This window comes from Trichosurus vulpecula, chromosome 4, assembly GCF_011100635.1.
Source record: "Trichosurus vulpecula isolate mTriVul1 chromosome 4, mTriVul1.pri, whole genome shotgun sequence".
In the NCBI taxonomy this organism is placed as follows: Eukaryota; Metazoa; Chordata; class Mammalia; order Diprotodontia; family Phalangeridae; genus Trichosurus; species Trichosurus vulpecula.
In genome coordinates this window covers 257,271,379-257,293,601 of record NC_050576.1, presented here as the reverse complement: position 1 = coordinate 257,293,601, position 22,223 = coordinate 257,271,379, and the positions used below count along the sequence as shown (strand labels likewise).

The 22,223-nt window shown below is 42.7% G+C and overlaps 1 protein-coding gene across 2 annotated transcripts in view; it reads left to right on the top strand.

The window, feature by feature from the left end:
* Nucleotides 1–11,553: 11,553 nt before the first annotated feature.
* The window catches only part of LAMP3 (lysosomal associated membrane protein 3), a 34,970-nt gene continuing 24,300 nt past the window's right edge, over nucleotides 11,554–22,223 (top strand). For both annotated transcript variants that reach the window (XM_036756643.1, XM_036756642.1), the window contains exons 1-3: nucleotides 11,554–11,683; nucleotides 17,195–17,886; nucleotides 19,761–19,889. In XM_036756643.1, the coding sequence (XP_036612538.1) occupies nucleotides 11,638–11,683; nucleotides 17,195–17,886; nucleotides 19,761–19,889 (867 nt within the window). In that variant the 5' untranslated portion in view covers nucleotides 11,554–11,637. The remainder of the gene's footprint in view (nucleotides 11,684–17,194; nucleotides 17,887–19,760; nucleotides 19,890–22,223) is intronic.

Sequence of the window (22,223 nt, the reverse complement as noted above, 5' to 3'; positions counted from 1 at the left end):
CTTGTGATAGACATTGATGTTTATGTCATGACTCATTATCCAAACACCGACTACCATAATACAGCATTTTCATAGTGATTTATTTCCATTAGTGACAGCAGAGCCACCATATTAGGTCCCTGATGCCTCAGTCCCCAGTGTGAAGGTAATTGAGATGGTATTCAGGCCAAGGACCCTCAGAGGTGACACAGCCATTACTAAAATATAGAAGGCATAACTTCTAAGATATGTCAAGGAGGGGAAAATACCAAAAGAATGGAAAAGTCTTGAGCAAAATTACTACAATCCTTTGTTGGATCTGCGATGCCCTCAGTGTGGCTCTCAACCCAGCCCTTCCTTCTCATCCTGCCATTGGTCCTGTCCATGTGCTCCTCTGGCTCCTTCATAGTACAGCCTTTAGCTAATCAGAGGTTTCACACTCAAGGCCAGGGTGCCTGAAAAACTCCCTCAGGCTGGCCCAACCAGATTAAAATTCAATTGGGAAATGTTTAGCAAAATAAATAAAGACTCAATACTACATCTATAACGTTAATCTGTGGTTTTCTAAGTCAATATGTGGCCCAGGAATCCAATGTTATCTATATTTTATTGTATTTCTTTTTATTTTGTTAAATATTTCCCACTGACATTTTAATCTGGTTCCCACACTTAAGTTTAACATCTCTTTCTTAAACTGCCTATCAGGTAAATATTTAAAAACCAGCTTGGAAAAAAACCCATATCTTTAAATTTAATCTGCATCATCGGCATTTTCTTTATCACTTCTGAAGTCTAGAAATCAACAAAACAATAAATCAAGCTCTGATTTGTTGTGTTTGCCAATTTCTGGAGTGTAAATGCTCACACTGAAAATTTAATGATGGACTCTCTCCAGTCAGTTCAAGTTGGCTCCGCCAAACCCCTGGGTTTAGTTTTTTACTGGTAGCATATGTAGCTTTATCACTCCTCACCGAATAACTCTTCTTTGCCTCTGGTGTGATCTGTAATCTTACCTCTTCAGAAACTTTCCCCTCTATGATATCATTCCCTAGAAAAGACAACTGAAATAACATCAGTTACTTTCTCATCTTTATAAAATCTGATGAGAATGACCTGCACATGTATCAGGGGTACACTTAAAATATAATAAGGAATTTTAAACAAGGAAAGGCTTTTTAAAATGATTGTGAGTGGCTATGTGGCAAAGAGTTGATGTCAGAGTAAGAAACGTGTAGGTTCAAGTCTAGACCCTGACCCATGTTGACTGGATGACTGTGGACAAGTCACTTAACTTCCTGGGGATCTAGGCAACTAAGACAACAAATTGCATAGAAAGTGCCAACATGTATTGGTAAAGGGAGGTTCCTCTCCTGGGAGATCAATATACCAATGAAATCACAAGTTGATGCCCTATCTCAATAGCAGCCCACATCTTTGTGGATTTCAACTCTATCTTGTGCTCATTGCTTTCTGATTAGAAGCCTATGATCCTATAATCTGGGTCTGAATTCCAGCTCTCCAAGTTGCTACCTGTGTGACCTTGGGCATTTCACCTTCATCTCCTTTGGGCCTCAGTTTCTCAGTGACAAAATGAGGGAATAGAAATAGCTGGAGTCTAAGATTCCTCCCAACTCTAGATCTGCCACATGATAATAATGATAGCTAACATCTATACAGCACTTTAATGTTTGCAAAGTACCTTACAAATATCTCACTTCAGCCTCAAAACAACCCTGTGAGGTAGGTATTACTATCACCTTCATTTTTACGGATGAGGAAACTGAGGTAAGGGATTTGTTCGGAGTCCCTGAGCTAGTCAGCATCTAGGGCAGAATTTGAATCTAGCTCTTCCTGCTGCCAAGTCCAAGGCTCTCTCCACTTGGGCACAGTGCCATCCATGATTTCTATCATGAAGGGACTGAACTTCATGGTGTCTAACATCCCTCCCAGCTCAAATCTGTGATGCCATAAAGTAGTGGACAGAGTGTTTGTCCTCAGGTCAAGGAAGATCTGATTTTAAATCCAGCCTCAGACACTTAATAGCTGTGTCATCCTGACCAAGTCAGTTAACCTCTGTACCTCAGTTTCCTCAACTGAGGTAGGTGTAATAGCACCTACCTCATAGTGTTTTGAAGCTCGTATGAGATATTTATAAAGTGCTTAGCGTAGCTGCTGGCTAATAAATGCTGTTCCCTTCTTCTCTCCTATGATCCTGGCTTATGCTATTCTGCATATTATGCAAGCGATTTGTCGAATGAATCCAGTGATGGATGTAAAGAGAGAAGAAACAAACTTTTAGGGTTGCCAGTTTCATTGTGGAACTTGTTTCAGAATCTTAGCAATTTGGTCCTCCTATGTACCTATGTCACCTATGTACCACTAGAGGGCACCAGATGTCAGCTCTGATGCAGAAGAATGTGCTAGTATCCTATCTAGACTAGCATCTGACAGGTAACATCAGCCCAGTAGAAGGTCCTATTCGTGCCCTGGCAAATGGGTCCCTGCTTGGTGTGAATGAGCCAGAGCTCAGACATGGATCCCGGGAGCTGTAGGAGGTGGGACATTCAGAAATATTTTAAACATAGGCCTCTCTGTGTGAAACACCAAGGACTCCCCTGAAAAGGATGACAACAGAGAAAGAACCAGGACCCACACCTCAAATGTCAGCGTCTGGCCTTGTTTTCCAGAGGAGCTTTCTGAAGTGGTTGATGAAGCTGTGCAATGGGGCAGATGTGTACTAGGTCAACAACATCACCCACACGAGCTCTTAGGCTGGGCATCTGTCCCTACTCACGAAACTCCCACTGACAACATTGGGGCTTCTGCCAGCCTTCTCACAACAAGGACCATCTGTGTCCCTGTGTTTGTAAACTAGGTGGGGAGCACCTTACAGCTCTTTAAAAATACTGGCATTAGATGGCGGCTGGAAAGCTCCCCACCACGTCCCTCCAAAAACCTATAAAAATGGCTCTGAACAAATTCTAGAACTGCAGAACCCACAAAATAGCAGAGGGAAGCAGGGATCCAGCCCAGGACAGCCTGGATGGTCGCTGGATGAGGTCTATCATGCACGGAGTGGAGGGGAGTGGAGCTCAGCCTGGGAGGCAGCAGGACCAGCCAGACTAGGAGCCGGGCAGAACAGGCCCTAGCACCCTGAATCAGTGAGCTGTGGCAGTTACCAGACTTCTCAACCCACAAACACCAAAGACAACAGAGAAGGTTAGTGGGAAAAGCTGAGGGGGACAGAGTTCAGTTCGGCCACCACCCAAGGGGCAGCGGGGGAGGTGAAGCTACAGAACTACAGCTGCAGTTACTTCTGGCCCCAGGCCCACGTGGTGGGAGGAATTAAGTGGCAGATCAGAGCAGGAGTGAAGAGCCTGCTGAAAATTTGCATCAGGTGCAGGTTGGTGGTTCTTGAGGAAGGAGGAGTGCTGCGGTGGCAGAGCTGGCTATATAGAAATAGCTATGAAATCAATGGCGCATCCCCTCAAGCTTGGAACAAAGTACTCTTTGCTCTAGCAGTCATACCCCGATGAAAAACTCAAGGGTCAAGTAAGTTGGCTGGGAACATGGCCAGGCAGTGAAAATGCACCCAGATTCAGTCTCAGACTTTGGAATCTTTCTTTGGTGACAAAGAAGACCAAAACATATGGCCTGAAGAAGTCAACAAAGTGCAAGAGCCTACACCAAAAGCCTTCAAGAAAAACATGAACTGGTCTCAGGCCATGGAACAGCTCAAAAAGGAGTTGGAAAAGCAAGTTAGAGAAGTAGAGGAAAAATTGGGACGAGAAATGAGAATGATGCAAGAAAACCATGAAAAACAAGTCAATGACTTGCTAAAGGAGACCCAAAAAAATACTGGAAAAAATACTGAAGAAAACAACACTTTAAAAAATAGACTAACTCAAATGGCAAAAGAGCTCCAAAAAGCCAATGAGGAGAAGAATGCCTTGAAAGGCAGAATTAGACAAATGGAAAAGGAGGTCCAAAAGACCACTGAAGAAAAGACTACCTTAAAAATGAGATTGGAGCAAGTGGAAGCTAGTGACTTGATGAGAAATCAAGATATTATAAAACAGAGCCAAAGGAATGAAAAAATGGAAGACAATGTCAAATATCTCATTGGAAAAACCACTGAGCTAGAAAATAGATCCAAGAGAGATAATTTAAAAACTATTGGACTACCTGAAAGCCATGATCAAAAAAAGAGCCTAGATATCATCTTTCAAGAAATTATCAAGGAGAATTGCCCTGATATTCTAGAGCCAGAGGGTAAAATAGAAATTGAAAGAATCCACAGATCACCTCCTCAAATAGATCCCAAAAAGAAAACTCCTAGGAATATTGTGGCCAAATTCCAAAGCTCCCAGGTCAAGGAGAAAATATTGCAAGCAGCCAGAAAGAAACAATTTGAATATTGTGGAAAAACAATCAGGATAACACAGAATCTGGCAGTTTCCACATTAAGGGACTGAAGGGCTTGGAATACGATATTCCGGAGGTCAATGGAGCTAGGATTAAAACCAAGAATCACCTACCCAGCAAAACTGAGTATCATGCTCCAAGGCAAAATATGGATTTTCAATAAAATAGAGGACTTTCAAGCTTTCTCAGTGAAAAGACCAGAGCTGAATAGAAAATTTGACTTTCAAACACAAGAATCAAGAGAAGCATGAAAAGGTAAACAAGAAAGAGAAATCATAAGGGACTTACTAAAGTTGAACTGTTTTGTTTACATTCCTACATAGAAAGATGATGTAGTATGATTCATGAGACCTCAATATCATAGTAGCTGAAAGGAATATGCATATATATATATATATATGTGTGTGTGTGTGTATACATATATATATATACATATGTGTGTGTCTATGTATGTATATATGTAGGTATACATACATATATATATATATATACACACACACACACAAAGGGTACAGGGTGAGTTGAATATGAAGGGATGATATCTAAAAAAATAAAATCAATTTAAGGGATAAGAGAGGAATATATTGAGAGAGGGAGAAAGGGAGAGATAGAATGGGGTAAATTATCTCGCATGAAAGTGTCAAGAAAAAGTGGTTCTGTAGGAAGGGAAGAGGGGGAAGGTAAGGGGGAATGAGTAAATCTTGCTCTCATTGGATCTGACCTGAGGAGGGAATACCATACACACTCAATTGGGTATCTTACCCCACAGGAAAGAAGGAGGAAGAAGATAAAAGAGGGGGGATGATAGAAGGGAGGGCAGACGGGGGGAGGAGGTAATCACCAACAAACACTTTCAAAAAGGGACAGGGTCAAGGGAGAAAATTCAATAAAGGGGGATAGGTTAGGAAGGAGCAAAACATAGTTAATCTTTCACAACATGAGTATTGTGGAAGGGTTTTATGTAATGATACGCATGTGGCCTAAGTTGAGTTGCTTGCCTTCTCAGGGAGGGTGGGTGGGGAGGGAAGAGGGGAGAGAATTTGGAACTCAAAGTTTTAAAAACAGATGTTCAAAAACAACAACAAAAAAAAGTTTTTGCATGCAACTAGGAAATAAGATACACAGGCAATGGGGCATAGAAATTTATCTTGCCCTACAAGAGAAGAAGGGAAAGGGGGATGGGAGGGGAGTGGGGTGACAGATGGGAGGGCTGACTGGGGAACGGGGCAACCAGAATATACGCCATCTTGGCAGTGGGGGGAGGGTAGAAATGGGGAAAAAGTTGTAATTCAAACTTTTGTGAAAATCAATGCTGAAAACTAAATATATTAAATAAATTTTAAAAAAAGAAAAAAATACTGGCATTAATTAAGAGGTCAACTTCAAAGTAGTGTATTTAGTTCTTCCATTAGGTTTTGCTTTTGAAAAAAAAATATTTTAAATTTGTTATGATGGTCTAATTTCAATTACTACATATTTAAAATAACTATATTGGTTAAGAATTATAATCTTATTTAAGAAAGTAAAAGTTCTTGTATTATTCTTCAATTAAAGAAAAGCTGAACCACTTGAAGTAATGGAGTATGATAGAAAGAGGACAGGATTTGAAGTCAGTGGACCTGGGTTTGAATCCCCCTTCTGCCACTGTGGCCATGGGCAGGTTACTTAACCTTGCTGGCCCTCAGTTTCTGCATCCATAAAATGTCAGGGTTTGGACTTGATCTCCTCCAAGGTCCCTTCTGATTCTAGACCTATGATCCCATGACCAGGACTTGAAATAGATGTTCACCAGCTTGCCATTTGCTACAAGCACGCTACAGGGGAACTAACACGGTAGGTCCTTATGAAATATTTGCTGGATCATTGAATAGACTCCTTCAGAAGCTTTCAAAGCTGCTTCTGTGGTGTATCTGAGATCCCATTTATGGAGCAGAGGCAGCTGGCTGCAGAGAAAATGGGCTTCCTTTCTCTGTTCTCCTGAAAACTGGACACCCTTTCTGTACATTGTTAAGTAAGAGGTCTTTCATAGATTAGACCTTTGAACTATTAGGCCTGGAAGTAGCCTTTGAGATAATCTAGTCACAAAATCACAGAACCTCAGAGCTAGAAGCAACTTCAGGGGCTTCAAGTTCGACTTACATCTGAAAAAAAAAATCCTCTCTACAACATATGCAACGAGTGATTATCTAGTCTTAGCCTGAAGATCTCTCAAAAGGAGAACCCACTACACCACAGGCAGCCCATGTCACTTACGAATAGCTCTCTTTGCCGATGTTGGGCCCAGCCTAGACCCATCTCTTTGTAACCTCTACGCTTTGTTCCCAAGTAGGCCCTCTCGAACCAAGCAGAATAAGTCTATTCCTTCTCCCAAGTGGTCGTCTTTCAGATATCGGAAGACAGCCATCCTGCACCCTTTAAGTATCCTCTTCTCCAAAACAAATATCACCTCTACCTTCTAATCCTCAAATTGGCAATGAGGCCCTTCACTGCTCTGGTTTCTCTCCTCTAAGCACATTCCAGCTTATTGAAGTACTTCCTAAAATATGGCAGCCAGAACTGAACTGTTCTGGGCAGTCTGACCACCCATGGTCTAGAAGTGGTCTGACTAAGGCAGAATGCAGAGTGACTATCACTTCCCTAGTCCTGGGCAGTAAATCTCTCCCAATGTAATCTGAATTTACATTTGTTCTCTTCCATGCCATCACATATTGTGTTTTTAATAGTATTTTATTTTTCCCAATTACATGTCAAGACAATTTTTAGCATTTATATTTCTAAATTTTTCTCCTTCCCTCCCTCCCCTCCCCTCTTCTTAAAATGGCAGACAATTTAATGTAGGTTATGCATGTGCTATCATGTAAAACATATTTCCATTTTAGTCACAGTTGTGAAAGAAGAAACAGATCAAAAGAAAAAAAACATGAAAAAGAATAAAGTAAGTGAAAAAAAGCATGCTTCCATCTACATTCAGAGTCCATTAGTTCTTTCTCTGGGTGTGGATAGCATTTGCCTTTGTGAGTTTTTTATGCTTCCTTTGGATCATTGTATTGCTGAGAAGAACTGAGTCATTCATAGTTGATCATCACACAATGTTGCTGACACTGTGTACAATGTTTTCCTGGTTCTGCTCATTCCACCTTGCATCAGTTCATACAAGTCTTTCCAGGTTTTTCTGAAATCTGCCTGTGTTCATCATTTCTTATTGTACAATAGTATTACATTATGTTCATATAACACAACTCATTCATCTATTCTCCAATTGATGGGATCCTCTCAATTTTCATTATTTTGCCACCACAGAAAGGGCTGCTATAAGTATTTTCGCATATATAGGTCCTTTTCCCTTTTTATGATGTCTTTCAGATACAGACTTAGTAGTGGTATTGTTGGATCAAAAGGCATGCAGTTTTATAGCCCTTTGGGCATAGTTCCAAATTGTTGTCCAGAATGCTTAGATTAGTTCACAACTCCACCAACAATGCATTAATGTCCCAATTTTCCAACATCTTCTCCAACATTTATCATTTTTCTGTTTTGTCATATTAACCAATCTGATAGGTGTGAGGTGATACCTCAGAGTTGTTTTAATTTGCATCTTTCTAATCAAAAGTGATTTAGAGCACTTCTGCATATGCTTTGATTTCTTCATCTGAAAACTTCCTGTTCATATCTTTTGACCATTTATCTTTTGGGGAATTGCTTGTATTCTTATAAATTTGACTCAGTTCTCTATATTTTTGAGAAATGAGGCCTTTATCAGAGACACTTGCTATATTGTAAAGGAAAGCTTTTTGTTTTCCTTCTAATCTTGATTGCATTGGTTTTGTTTGTGCAAAAGCTTTTTAATTTAATATAATCAAAATTATCTATTTTATATTCTGTAATGCTCTCTATCTCTTGTTTGGTCATGAACCTGTAACTTTCCTGGATCTATTTTCCAGTTCAGTTGTTTTTCCAATGAGGTATTTTCTATTTTCTTCTATTATTCATCCTTTTGTATTTGTTTGATTGGTTCTTGATGTCTCATAGAGTCATTAGCTTCCACTTGCCTAATTCTAACTTTTAAGGAGTAGTCTTCCCCAATTAGCTTTTGTACTTCCTTTTCCATTAGGCAAATTCTACTTTTTAAACAGTTGTTTTCCAAGATGTTGATGCTTTTTTCATAATTCTCTTTCATTATCCTCATTTCTTTCCCAATTTTTCTTCAATTTTTAAGCTCCTTTTTGAGCTCTTCCATGAGCTCTTTCTGGGCTGGATACCACTTCTTGTTTTTCTTTGGGGGTTTTGCCCACAGGTGTTTCAACATTGTTGTCCTCTTCTGAGTTTGTGTCTTGGTCTTCCCATTCACCATAATAATTTTCCATAGTCAGATTCTGTTGTTGTTGTTGTTTGCTCTTTTTTATTTTTATTTTTTGCCTTTTTCCTTGTTTTAAAATTTGAATTCTGCTTCCGGGGTGGAAGGGGCACTATCTCCATCTTCTTGTGTCATTGGTTGCAGACCCTGGCTGTTTACCTGGTGCAGCACTGATGTTGTCCTGAAGTCCATAGGGGACCCTCGTGAGGGGGTAGGGGGGGTGGCTAGCACTGCTGGGGGGGGAGTATGAGGTCTGGCAGCTTACCTGGTTCTGAGCTGGGGTCCTAGTGGTGGTATCTGGCATGTGCTCAAGCTGGTGGGGTGTTTCTGCATTTCCCCAGAGCTACACCAACTCCTATGGTGATCTGGCCTCTGGAGGCTGCCTGTTTGTCTGGGGCTACACTGAAGCATTGCAGCTGCCCATTTGCTTAGACACTCATAGAGCTGGCACCTACCTGTTTGCCTGGATCTGTGCTGTGGTGGTCTGGCCATCGGAGGATACCTGTTTCCCCAGAGCTATACTGAAGCATGTGGTAGTTCTCAGAGCTGGAGTCTGCTGGTTCCCTTGGCTATGCTAAAGCATGTGCGGGATCCTGGTGTTGTCATTTGCCTGCTCCACCACACTGAGGCTCAGAATCTCCCTCTGGTTTGCCCATGACTCATTGTTGACTCAGTGACCTTACAGTCCACTGAAATATCACATTTAAAAAAAAAGATACCTTTCTTATGGAGAAGGGAAGAATTCATGACCCAACAGTAGATAGTGCTACAAAATGCAGAATGGATAATTTTGATTATGTTAAAATGAAAAGTTTTTGTACAAATAAAGCCAATGCAATAAAGATTAGGAGGGAAGCAGAAAACTGGGAAAGAATCTTTACAACCAGTGTCTCTGATAAAGGCCTCACATCTAAAATAGACAGGGAACCAAGCCAAATTTCATTCTCCAATTAAAAAATGGTCAAAGTATATGAACAGGCAGTTTTCAGAGGAAGAAATTAAAGCTATCTATAGTCATATGGAAAAATGCTCTAAATCACTATTGATCAGAGAAATGCAAATCAAAACAATTCTTAGGTACCACATCTCTCCTGTCAGATTGGCTAACACGACAAAACAGGAAAATGATAAATGCTGGAGAGGATGTGGGAAAATTGGAACATTGTTATATTGGTGCTGGAGTTGTAAACTGATCCAGCCATTCTGGAGAGCAATTTGGACCTATGCCCAAAGGACTATAAAAATGTACATACCCTTTGACCCAGCAATATCACTTCTGGGGCTGTATCCCAAAGAGATCACACAAGTGGGAAATGGACCAGTATGTACAAAAATATTTATAGCAGTTCTTTTGTGCTAGCCAAGAATTGGAAATCAAGGGGTGCCCATCAATTGGGGAATGGCTAAACAAATTGTGGTATATGAATGTAATGGAATACTATTGTGCTATAAGAAATGAGGAGCAGATGGACTTCATTACAATCCGGAAAGACTTATATGAACTGATGCTGAGTGAGGGGAGCAGAACCAGGAGATCATTATACACAATTATAGACACACGATATCTGTAACGACTAACTTTGATAGACTTGGCACTTCTCATCAATTCAAGGTTCAAAGACAGCTCCAAAAGATGGAAAAAGCTATGCACTTCCAGAGAAAGAATTACGGAGTCTGAATGCAGATTGAGGCAAACTATTTGCTCTCTTTTTTTCCCTTTTTTTTTGGTTTTGTTTCTTCTTTCTTATGATTCATTCCATTGGTTATAATTCTTCTTTATAACTGGACTATTATGTAATTAATTTCAATGTGAAGGTATATGTAGAACCTACATTGGATTACATGCTGTCTTGGCGGGGAGGGGAGAGAAAATTTGGAACCCAAAACCTTGTGAAGCTGAGTGTTGTAGACTAAAAATAAAAAACAAATGTATTTTAAAAAATAATAAAATGAAAAAAGATGCCTTTCCTGTCTTGTTCTTGTGAGGCTAATTTTTATTTTTCCTTTGCATTCGCACCACTATGTATTGCACATAGTAGACGTTTAACGAATTCTTGTTGGATTGAATTCTTACTAGATTCAGCCTAGTGTTTTAGTCTGCCAAGAACTTTTAGAATCTTCACTCTGTCCTCCAGTCAGCTGGCTAGCTTTCCACTGACTTCATTTAGCAGCATTGACAAATCTGATCAGTGTGCCTAAATTTGGGTTCCTTATTACCACTGAAAATTATGTGAGTTAGGTCAGTGATGCTTTCTCCATTTTTGTAGAGGAAGAAGCCAAGACCTAGTTGGTCTAAATGTCTCACCCATGATGATGGATGTCACCAATGTCCTCAGAGTCCCTGAATTTTGAGTCTTATGTCCCACTGTGAGCCATCTGTCCCTGTTCTAGTTCACAATGTTCTCCAAGAGGATTGAGGCTACTGTAAGGACCTTGAGGAAAAGGAGAGTCCGTGACAAGGGAGAAGGAAGCTGGTGAGGCCCGAGGCCAGCTCTTATCACCAAGTGTTCAGCTCAGGTGCTCGAGCCTCTGGGGTATGTGAGCTTGTCACCCTTTGCAAACAAGAGAAGGTTTGATGAAAAGCCGTTTCTGTCCCACAAGAGCCATGAAGAGTTCCTTGACCCTGTTGGTTCTGGCTTCTAGTGGAAGAGGAGGCCCTAGAAACATCCATGGACCTCTTTCATTTTCATTTGCTACTTCTGAAACGTGTGGGACTAAAGCTGCCTCTTCCTCCTTGTGCTCACATGACTTCTCAGGAGAACAAAGTGTGTGGTTTTAAGTTTTTAACTAGGGGAAGCCTGGGAGAGGCAAGAGCAGTGGAAGAAGCAGAGGAAGCAGAACCTTCCCTACGGCCACCCCTAGGACCACCCAGCCCAGTCATGAAGAAAGGGTTAGCAGTGCTGACAATACTTGTCTTCTCTGCCGGTGAGTTAGATACACCCTGACAACACTATAATAGATAGTAAATGATTCAGGTCATTCTCCTACTATCTCCTGCTATTACTGGAGGCAATGCAGTACAGTGGGGGGAAAAACACTGAATTGGGAATGCAAGGACCTGGGTTCAAAGCCCAGTTCTGCCACTTACTACTTAAGTGGCTTCGTGGAAGGGTGGATTTAGTGATGACCTCAGTGTTCCCTTCCAGCTCTCAATCAGAACTATGATTCAGTATGCTTGTGACCAAGTCAAGGCAAAGACACTAATACAATAGAAAAAATGCTTGTATTTAGATTCGGAAGATCCCCAGCTCTGATGTGTACCACCTATGTGACTCTGGGGAATGAACAAATGAACAAATTTTTATTAAGCACTCGCTATGTGCGGGACACAGTGCTAGGCTCTGGGGTTACAGATACCCAGTGTCTTGCTCTCACCAAGCCTATAACCTAATAGGGGAAGACAATGCATGTGGGAGGTGGTGGCCAGAGAAGGAAGCTTTGGTCTGGGGAGTCTGGCACAGTGAGCTAATGTATAGGACGTGCCATTTCTGGAAGTAATGGCACTATTGGTTTGATAACTGTGTCCGGGGCAAAAGATGAGAGGAGGTGGGTGTGAGGGGTTAAGAGGGTGGTGTCAGGCAATGGGTGAGTGGACAACTGGATGGCTGGATAGGATGGGAAGATGGGCAAGATAGGCTAGATTTGGGTAATGAACTCATCTCAATAAGGGGCTCTTAGGCCCTTTTCAAATCTTGGTTGATTGTCGTACAACTTGACCTATGTTATCATGTCACCGATTCAGGGCCCAAGTCAGGGAGTCTTCACTTCTGTTCTAAGACCTCTGTATCTCCAGAGTGATGCCCTGGAGGCCTTATGGGTTTCTTATAGCACTTTCTCATGTATCCTCACATTTTCTTCCCCGACAACCCTGTAAATTAGACAGAAAAGGTATTATTTTGCTAACTTGACAGACAAAAATGGTCTTAATCCCTGTATGAAATGGGGCAAGGACAGCTTAGATGGTCATCTGATTGAGAAGAGGGGGATCAGGGAGTTGGACAAGTTTAACTTGGGCCTTGTAACCTTGGGCATATAAGCTTCTTCAGCTCCTTTTTTTTTGTCAGTTTCCTAGCAGTTGAGTTGGTTGGTTGGTTTGGGGGTGGGAGGGTGTTGGTGGAGAAAAGGTTGTTGTTCTGAGTCTCATTTACTAATCACTTAATCTAGCTTAATTACTTATTGCCTATCACTTACTACTTGTATGGCCTTGGGCAAATTATCTAACTTCTTTGGGCCTCAGTTTCTTCATCTGTAAAATGAGGGGCTGGATTAAATGACCTCTAAGGTCACTTTCAAATCTGAAACTCTGACCTTCCACTTAACCTTGGACCAATTACTAAAACTCTCTGGGCCTGTTTCTCATCTATAAAATGACAGGACTGGTCTAGGTGACTTTTAAGGTTCTTTCCAGCCTCGTATCTCTAAGCCCATGAACTGATTCCTCTCTGGTCCTCAGTTTCCTTATCTGTGAATGAGATTGCTAGACTCAAAGGTTTCTAAGGTCCATTCTAGCTCCAATGGCCTGTGATTATATAAATATAAGGCCTTTTCTCCACTCTCATCCTTCTCAACCTCTCTGCAGCCTGTGATGCTGTCAAATAGCCTCTTATCCTTGAGACTTTCCTCTCTCTAGGTTTTGGTTACACTGCTTTCTCTGGGTTCTCTTCCTACCTGTAGTGTGTCTGCTCATTCTCAGTCTCCTTTGCTGGATCTTGGAGCAGGCTACACCCTCTAACCATGATTATCCTCCAAGGCTCTGGCCTGGGCCCTCTTCTCTTCTTCCTCTATATTATTTCACTTGGTGATCTCATCAGTTCCCATGCATTCAATCATTGTCTCTAGATAGATGATTTTCAGATCTATTTATCCAGCTCTAATCTCCCTCTTAATCTCTGGTGTTGCTTCTCCAAGAGCCTATTGGACATTTGAATTGGACATCCTGTAGGCCTCTTAAACTCATCATGTCTAAAACTAAATCCATGATCTTTTCCCCCAAACTCTCCCCTCTTCCTAACTCCCTTCTTGCTGTCAAAGACACCACCATCTTCCCAGTCAGCCAGAATGATCCTAGGGATCATCCTTGATGCCTCACTATCTCTCAACCCTCATATTCAATCTGCTGCTAAGTCCCATCAATTCCACTTTCATAATATCTCTTGTGTATGTCTCCTCTCCTCTTACACGGTCACCTCTTTGCCCTAATGACCTCAATTATGGACTACAACAATAGCCTTCTGCTTTGTCTGTCTGCCTCATCTCTCCCCACTCCTGTCCATCTCCTACTCAAAGTAACTTTCCCAAAGCGTAGTTATGACCATGTCCTACCCTCCCCCACTCCTACTCAATAAACTCCAAGTGTTCCCTATCACCTCCAGGACCAACTCTAAAATCCTCTTTGGGTTTTTACAGCCCTTCATAACCTGCTTCCTTTCTACCTTTCCAGTCTTCTTAGACCTTAATCCCTTCTGCATAAATTAGGATCCAGGAACGCTAGCCTCCTGCTATTCCTCAACCAAGACACTCCATCCTGATTGCGTTTTTACCACTGTCCCCTATGCCTAGAATTCTCCTTCCTCACCCCTATTGCCTGGCCTCCTTCTAGTCTCATTGAACATCCCATCTTTTTCAGGGAGCCTTTCCTGATTCTCCTTATGCTAGTGCCTTTCCTCTGAGATTACCCCCAATTTGTCTTGTCTCTATCTTGTCTATACATCATTGTTTGCATGCTGTCTCTTCCATTAGACCATGAGCTGCTTGAGGGCAGGGACTATTTGTGCCTTTCTTTGTATCCCCACCAACTAGCACAGTGTCTGGCACATAGTAGGTACTTAACAAAGTCTTGTTGACGTGATTCATCATGGCTGGTCAGGTTGGCAGGAAGCAAGTAAAGGCAGGTAGAGGAGGGTCCACAAAGATGATCCCTTCCTGGTAGCTAGCTCCTCAAAGCGGTTGAGATACACGAAAGGTGTCTTAGACCCTTTAGTTTCCTTTAAGGCTCAGCTCAATTATTACCTTCTCCAAGACACCTTTCCTAATTCTGCACTTATTAATGCCCAGCCTCCCATATTACTTGGTATTTCTTCTATATCATTTGTATTTATTCTGTACATATTTTGGTATATTTTGGTATTCTCTGTGTACAAGCTATGCTTCCCCCCAGCACCCCTCACACTCCACTGCCTAAAGGCAAGATCTGTTTTATGTTTGTCTCCACGGCTCCAGTATCTAGTGTAGTATTTGGCACATAGAAGGTGCTTAATAAAAACTTACTGATTTGAATTTAATTAAATCTCTAAAGTCATAAAATCACGAATTTAGAAGCAGCAAGCACCTCAGAGTCATTACAGTCCAAAGCCCTCATTTTGTCCATGAGGAAACTGAGACCCAAGGAGGAGAAGCTATTTTTCTATAGTCTGGCTTTGGCAGTGAGCATTCAATTTTGATTCTCAATATTTAAGAGAAGCCATCAGTCAGACCAGCAGGCTTGAATGAGCTGACACAATTAAAAAAATTTTTTTTAAACGACTTATTTCCCTATTTATTTAAGTTTAAGTTCCAGGCCACCAAACAAAACTCTGTAAAATTGTACCTCTTCCTCTCTCTCCCTACTGCAGGCTCCTCCCTCTCTCTCTCCTCTCAACTTCCTTCTACTTTCTTTGTAGCCCAGAATCCATGCCATGAACCCTGAGAGGCCCCTAAATAATCTGGAAACTAGCTATTCTCGGAATCCTGTAAAGCCCCTCTCACCCAAAGTTGACTGTAATTCACAAGTATGGATTTGACCATACAACCATGTTTTCCAAACCAAAAATTGGGGAACATGGCAAAGATATTCCTTTTAAAAAGTGTCATTGAAAGGGCACTTTCATTTGGATCTTTCATAATTAGTCTCAAACCTTGTCCATTTAATCTCCACAGGTCTAGTAGGAATGATCAAGATGACAATTTGTGGGTCTGGGAAGTACCTGGAGCATGTTAGAAGATCTCAATTTGGTCATCAACTTTCCCAGTAATACTGTAGAGGAATCATAGTTCATACTCATCAAGAAACTTTAAATCAATCTAAAAAGCCAGAATGCCCCCACCTTATAACATTAGGAAGATGATGCCATGACTTGCAAATGAACTAGATTTAAGTGAGGGAGGCCTGTGCAAAGTCACCAGCTGAGATCTATGTAGAAAGAACCTCAAGCTGGATATTATTGACAAAGAAAAAAGGATAGAATATATCCTCTTCAGATCTTGATTCACGTTGTTCAGAGAAGGAAAAGCTACCTTTTAGCCCCAAATCGTGTAGCCACTTTTAAGTATAACTGTATGGGAAATTTTTTTCTCCTAGTCTAACAGCATACAAGAGTTCTGGTCCACTTACTTGTTATGATATTAGCCCACTATGAGGCAATCTTACTGGCAGGAGGCTAGAGGATCATTCAATAGCTTCAAAGCTAAGAAGAAACACTCATAGAGTCTAAGGATAATCTATGTAAGGGACAAGGACCTAAGGAATGCCTTTTGGGGAAGTAAAAATTTTGCTGCAGTAGAAAAAGAAATTCAATTTATGCTTCTTAATGTAGTTATTGAGTCCATCCCTGTAGGAGAGGCTGCTGAGGATTGTCTGAACTTGTACGCATATCTGACTCGATCAGCAGGGCTCCCAGAGCTTTGTAAGTACAAACCAGTAGATCCTTTTCTTTAGGAATATAAAACTTCCTCTTTGGTGCAAAGCAGCAGAAGATTGGATAGGAAGGCCTTTGTAACCTGGCCCCAGTCTAACTTTTCAGCCTTTTCATACATCACTCCCCTTTTCACACTCTGTCAGCCAGACTGGCTTTTTGCCTTTTGGTCCATCTCTGATCTCCAGGTCTTTGCACTGTCTGGTCCCTCCTGGTCATTTACCAAAGATAATAATTACAAAATGGCTATCACCAATCACGTAACTGTTACCAAGAGCATCTGATTTTCCCCAGAAATAGTGGTATGATCGAGGACCATTTCTCACTTCTTTGCTGGTCCCACTGTCCACATAATTTACATTAGTCCATCTGTTCCAGGTGGATCCTTCAATAAGCAAGCACAGAGAGCCATGTTTGTGGGCCAACATTCCAGGTTCAAGTTTCAAGTGTGGTGTGGAAAGAGTGGCTCTATCAGGAAAGGGGGTAGGGGAGACCAATACTTTGAAATGTAGCACACTATTGTTTTATAAAATGTTCCTTGGTTGTGAAAAAAATCCCACGATTATTATGGGATCGCATAGGGCCATGGGGAAAGTGCTGAGAGTAACACTCCTAAGTTCAAATCCAGGTTCCTTATGTGACTTTGGGTTATGTCCCCTCTATGAGGGACTGTAAAATAAGGAGGTTGAATCAAATGACCTCTAAAAATCCCTTGTAGTCCCAAATCAGTGACCATCTTTTAACGCATTCATTTCCTTATTTGCAGTAATTTTGAGCTGCTATAGTGGTATAATGAATAAGACATTGGTAGATGTCAGCAGATACCCACTCCATGTCACCACAGAAACTTCCATCATCCTCCCAACCAGCCATGCCTCCCATGACACTGACCAAACAGGAGAGACAGACAGCCACACCACTGCCTCCATCTGGCAAATAACCGAGGCAACCCTGAAAACAATGGCCACCCAGTCAATGGGGGCAAGCACAAAGTCAGCTGCTCCAACAACCCTCACTGATGGAACTACAAAGGTCCCACAAGACAGCACCCAAACCACAACCACCGTGAATACAGATACCCCAGGTGCTCCTGGATCATCCACCCCCACCCCTAGCACAGAATGGTCAAGCACATCCATGGCCCATACAACCATGGCAGCTCAGTCAACAGCTGGTCACACAACCTTAGGAATGGCTTCAGTAACAACCCCACCAAACAACCAAACCTCCCTGACAACACCTGGAACTGCAACCCCAGACAAAGGAAAGACCACCCAGGCTATCAACACAACTACACACCATGTCACTGCTACTACTTCATCCATCACGACAACTGCGGGGCCCACTCTTGTTCCTCGGCCATCATCCCCTCAAACCGGGAGTTATCTGGTTTACAATGGAAGTAGGGCATGCATGAAGGCTGACATGGGAGTACAGCTGTTCATTCAGGACAAGATGGTAAGATGGGGGACAGAAGAATGGGAAGGCTGGGGGATGGTCTTGGATCCTTCATTAGGCATGAGAAGTTTTTGCCTTCTTTTGAAAGGGGCCTTCTTGAGCAACCTGTTACATAAAGTAAAATATAATCAAGGAGAATTTCCTTAGCTTGAAGGTCCCAGCTCAAGAGACTTATCCAAAGTCCAAGGACGTGCTAGGGCCAGCTCAAAAGACTGGGGAGAGCCAACTGTTAAGTTTTCTGGGTGAGGATTTACTCCTCAAAAATCATCAAACTACAAATCAGAGTTTGATTTTATTGCTTTGTTAAGAGTCTAGACCAGAGGTTCCCAAAGCAGGCGATACCACCCCCTGGGGGACACTGGAATGATCCAGGTGCAATTGGGAGGCATTAAATAAAAATAAAGGGGCAGTGGAAGCATAAGGAAAGAAGAGAAGAGAAGAAAATTTTGAAAAATTGGTCATACGTGTTTCATCTATTGTGTAACAGAGTTAAAGTTGTAGTGATTACATTATTTTCCAAATAAACACACAAAATGCAAGTTGGAGAGAGACAAGCCCATTGAGTTCTAAAGTTTCTAGTAGATGAGAATTAGCATGGCAGAGTGGGGGAGTCCAGGGGCCTGGGTTCAAACTCTGGCTTTTGCAACATCCTCTCTGTGTGGCTTTAGGCAGGATACCCCATCTCCACAGGCCTTAGTCTGCTCATCTCTGTCATGCAGGGATAGGCTTAGCGTACCTCTAAGACCCCCTGCAGCTTGGAGTCTGTGATCCTGTGAAGTCCAGGGTTACAAAGGAAGGTAAAGCTCGGACAGGAGGGATCATCCACTTGGATAGCACCAGAGTTCTTTCCAGAGCAAGCTCTCCCAGCGCACCCACGCTATAAGTCAATTGACAAAAATTCGGTTTTTCTCATGACTCCTCATAAGCACATGGATTGCAGACTGTGTGAAATGGGAGACCCCGGTAGGTGGATTCATTCTGTAAGAAGCGTTGGGATGCTATCACAATAATTACAACAATGATAGTAATAATAACAGCTAGCATTTATAAAGTGCTCTAAGACTAGTTACCTCATCAGATCCTCACAACAAGCTTATGAGGTAAGGACTATAATTATCCCCATCTTACAAATGAGGAAACTGAGGCTGAGTTAGGTGACTTGCCCAAGGTCACAGAGCTAGTCAGCTTGCCTGTCCCCTATCCCCTTGCCTATCCCCTGCGCTCCTTACCTGCTCAAGGATATGCTTGACTTTGAAAGAAACAACAGGATATAGTGGAAAAAGCTCTGGCTTTGGAATTGGAAGATCTGAGTTCAAATCCTCCCTGTGCCATTTACTCCCTAGGTGACCTTCGGCAAGATTAGCTTCCTCAACTGTAAACTAAGGGGGTTGGACTAAATCAGGGATTCTTAACCTGCGTGGGGCTTGCACCTCCAAGGGGGTCTGGATAGATTTCAGGGGATCAACGAAATTGTGTGTGGGGGGAAATTACATCTTCATTTTCACTGACCTCTAACTGAAATGTGTATGTCCTTCAGCCATTTAAGAACATGATTCTGAGAAGGGTTCCATAGATTGCATCAAACTGCCAAAGGGGTCCATAACACAAAAAAGGTTAAGACTCTCTGGAGTCAATAAATAACCTTAAGTTCTAAACTGCTGCTCCTCTTTTGTTTCATGGGCATAGCTGGAATTCCCAGGTAAGCCCTGCCCCCCACTTCAACCCCAATAAGGCCTGGCCTTTTGCTCCTTGGCTCCACAAGGGACCCAGCTTGCTTGGGTGTGGGGAGCGTGGGGGTTGGGAGGGACAGGATGCCCAAGAGATTAGATCTTGTTTCCCATTTCACTGAGGTACTCTGTCTCTCTCCGGCTTAGTATCCTTCATCTCAAATGTACTTCAATCTCAACCCCAACATGACTCGAGCATCAGGGAGCTGTGGCCCCCAGAGAACCAACCTTCTCCTGACTTTCCCAGGTGGATTTGTGAACTTGACCTTCGTGAAGGTAAAAAAAGCTGGGCTTTTTCTTTTCTTCTTTTATCAGCTGTGGGTGGTGTGGGTAGAGGGCTTTCCATGCTGTGACCCAAAAAGAGGCAGTGGCACCCTTCTAGCCCTTCAACCTAAGCCTCCTAGGAAGCAAATCTCAAAGCCTTTGAAATCTTTACAGATAAGACCTTTGGGGGAGGACCAGGGGAAATTGCCACACTTTCTATTTGCTCTCTCTCTCCTTCACTGCTCCTTCAGTGAAGGAAGTTAGCTCCTCTTGGGATGCTCTTAGCCTCAAGTGAGTTCATAGGGAGGTGGTTTGTGAAGGAGTTGAAGGAGGAAGTTGCACGAATGAGCAAACCCTCAAAAATTCCCATGTGAGTCCAGTGCCTGGGGTACCTGAGAATAATACGAGCAGGAACTAACCACCCAACCCAGTCCAAAATGCCGGGACTCTCCAGGGTGGGCTTGGAAACAAGGCTTCAGGTAATCTGAAGCCACAATGTCCCCATTGCTCTGAAGAAGTGGTGGTGACCAATCCACCCACCAGCAAAGAGCCTAGAGTCTTCTGGCTAACCCCAGACTAATGTTTCCTAAAGCAGAAGAGTATAAGGCTAAGGTGGAGTGGTCATCAAGCAGACATCAGCACTCATCAAGCGGATATCATCTGTGAAATGGACTAGTGCAAATTTCAGTTAGAAGTTAGTGAAACCAAAGATATAATTTTTCCCCCTCCAAATTCATGGACCCCCTGGAATCTGACCTTACATTCCTGTCTCTAATGCTCTTTCTGTTGCAAATCAATGTTTCTCGGAGGTCCCTGAGTCACTTCTGTCCCTCCATTTCATCTCAAAGGGCTCTTGCCTCCTAGAGCACACTCTCCTTCTCCCCCTCTGTGGAGCCATCCATGGAAAGTCAATGGATTTCCACTCGGGACCCCCTGGAGAAGACATCATCCTTTGCATTCCCTCACACCCAGTGGATACTTAGCAGAGATTTAAGACATCAAATGAAACAGCAGAGATTTAAGGCTTGAATAAGAGATGGGGGAACCAACCTCCAGCTGGGTGTGCATCTAATTCAACCCAGCAAGCATTTACTTAGCTGAGTCTATGACAGATGCCAAGGATGCAGAGACAAAGTCAACAGTCTCTGCCTTCAAGAAACTTACCTTCTACTGAACACATGGATGCTTTAATCTAGGGCTGGAATCCTCCCTGACCAGGATCCCTCTGCGAACTTATCAAATGAAACTCACAGAAACCTCAGAGTAGACACCAAATGCTAAGTCCAAGAAAGCCCAACAAATCTATGACCATAGACCTATGGCTGGAAAGGACCCCAGAGGTCAGAGTGTCCAGCCATTCCATTTTACAGAAGAGGAAACTGAGACCCAAGGAGGTTAAGCCACTTGGCCAAGGTCACATAGGTAGTAAACAAGATCTGAACTAAGGGGCTCTGAGTGCAGAGTCAGGGTGCTTTCCTTTTTCCATTTTTATTCCTTTTGAGACTGGTCTCCCTATCTTGCCCAGAAGTACAGGGAGTAGCCCCAGTACTGATTTGCCTGGGAGGTTTGGCTTGGTCTGTTTCTGTTCTGGGCTATTTTGTCCTTCCTTGGGCAGCGTGGGACCCCTCCACCCCTGCGCCGCTCCCAGGGGATTCTCATATTGAGGCCAGATACCCAATTGCCACAGCCCACTGCAGCCCAGAACTCCTGAATGCAAGAGACCTACCAGCCTCAGCTTCCCCCATAGTTGGGATGGACAGGTGTGAGGCACCATTATGCCTTTATCCTTAGTTTGTCTGTGTGTTTATATGTACATGTATTGTCTCCCCTGCAGAATGTAAGCCTCTTGAGGGGAGGGACTGTCTTTGTATCCCAGTGCCTAGCAAGGTTCCATACACATTTGTGGTTGCTCAGTCATGTATGATTCTTCATGGCCTGGCTGCCTGCTTGACACATAGTGGCCAATTAATGAATGCTGAGGCAGATGATTTTCAAAGACACACGAAGTGATCACTGTTGTCAGGGTCGTTTTGCAAAATTAGAAAGGAGACCAAGTATTCTTCCTTCTCTTCCTTCTCCCCCTCTTCTACCATTATCTATTCCTTAGGTGTCCAGTGCTCTCATGCTGACCCCTAGCCATCCAAAGATCCTACCCCCTGGCTGAGCCCTCCTCCACCCAGGTATCTCTGAGGGTGCTCCTCCATAGGATTTTGGGAAGTCAAGCTACAAGGATTCTGGGGGCCATATTCTGGGATGTGTCCAGAGATAGGTGATCAGATTGGGGAAGGGCCTGAAGACAAAATGAGGTTAACAGGAAGAGCTGGAAGTGTTTAACCTGGAAAACAT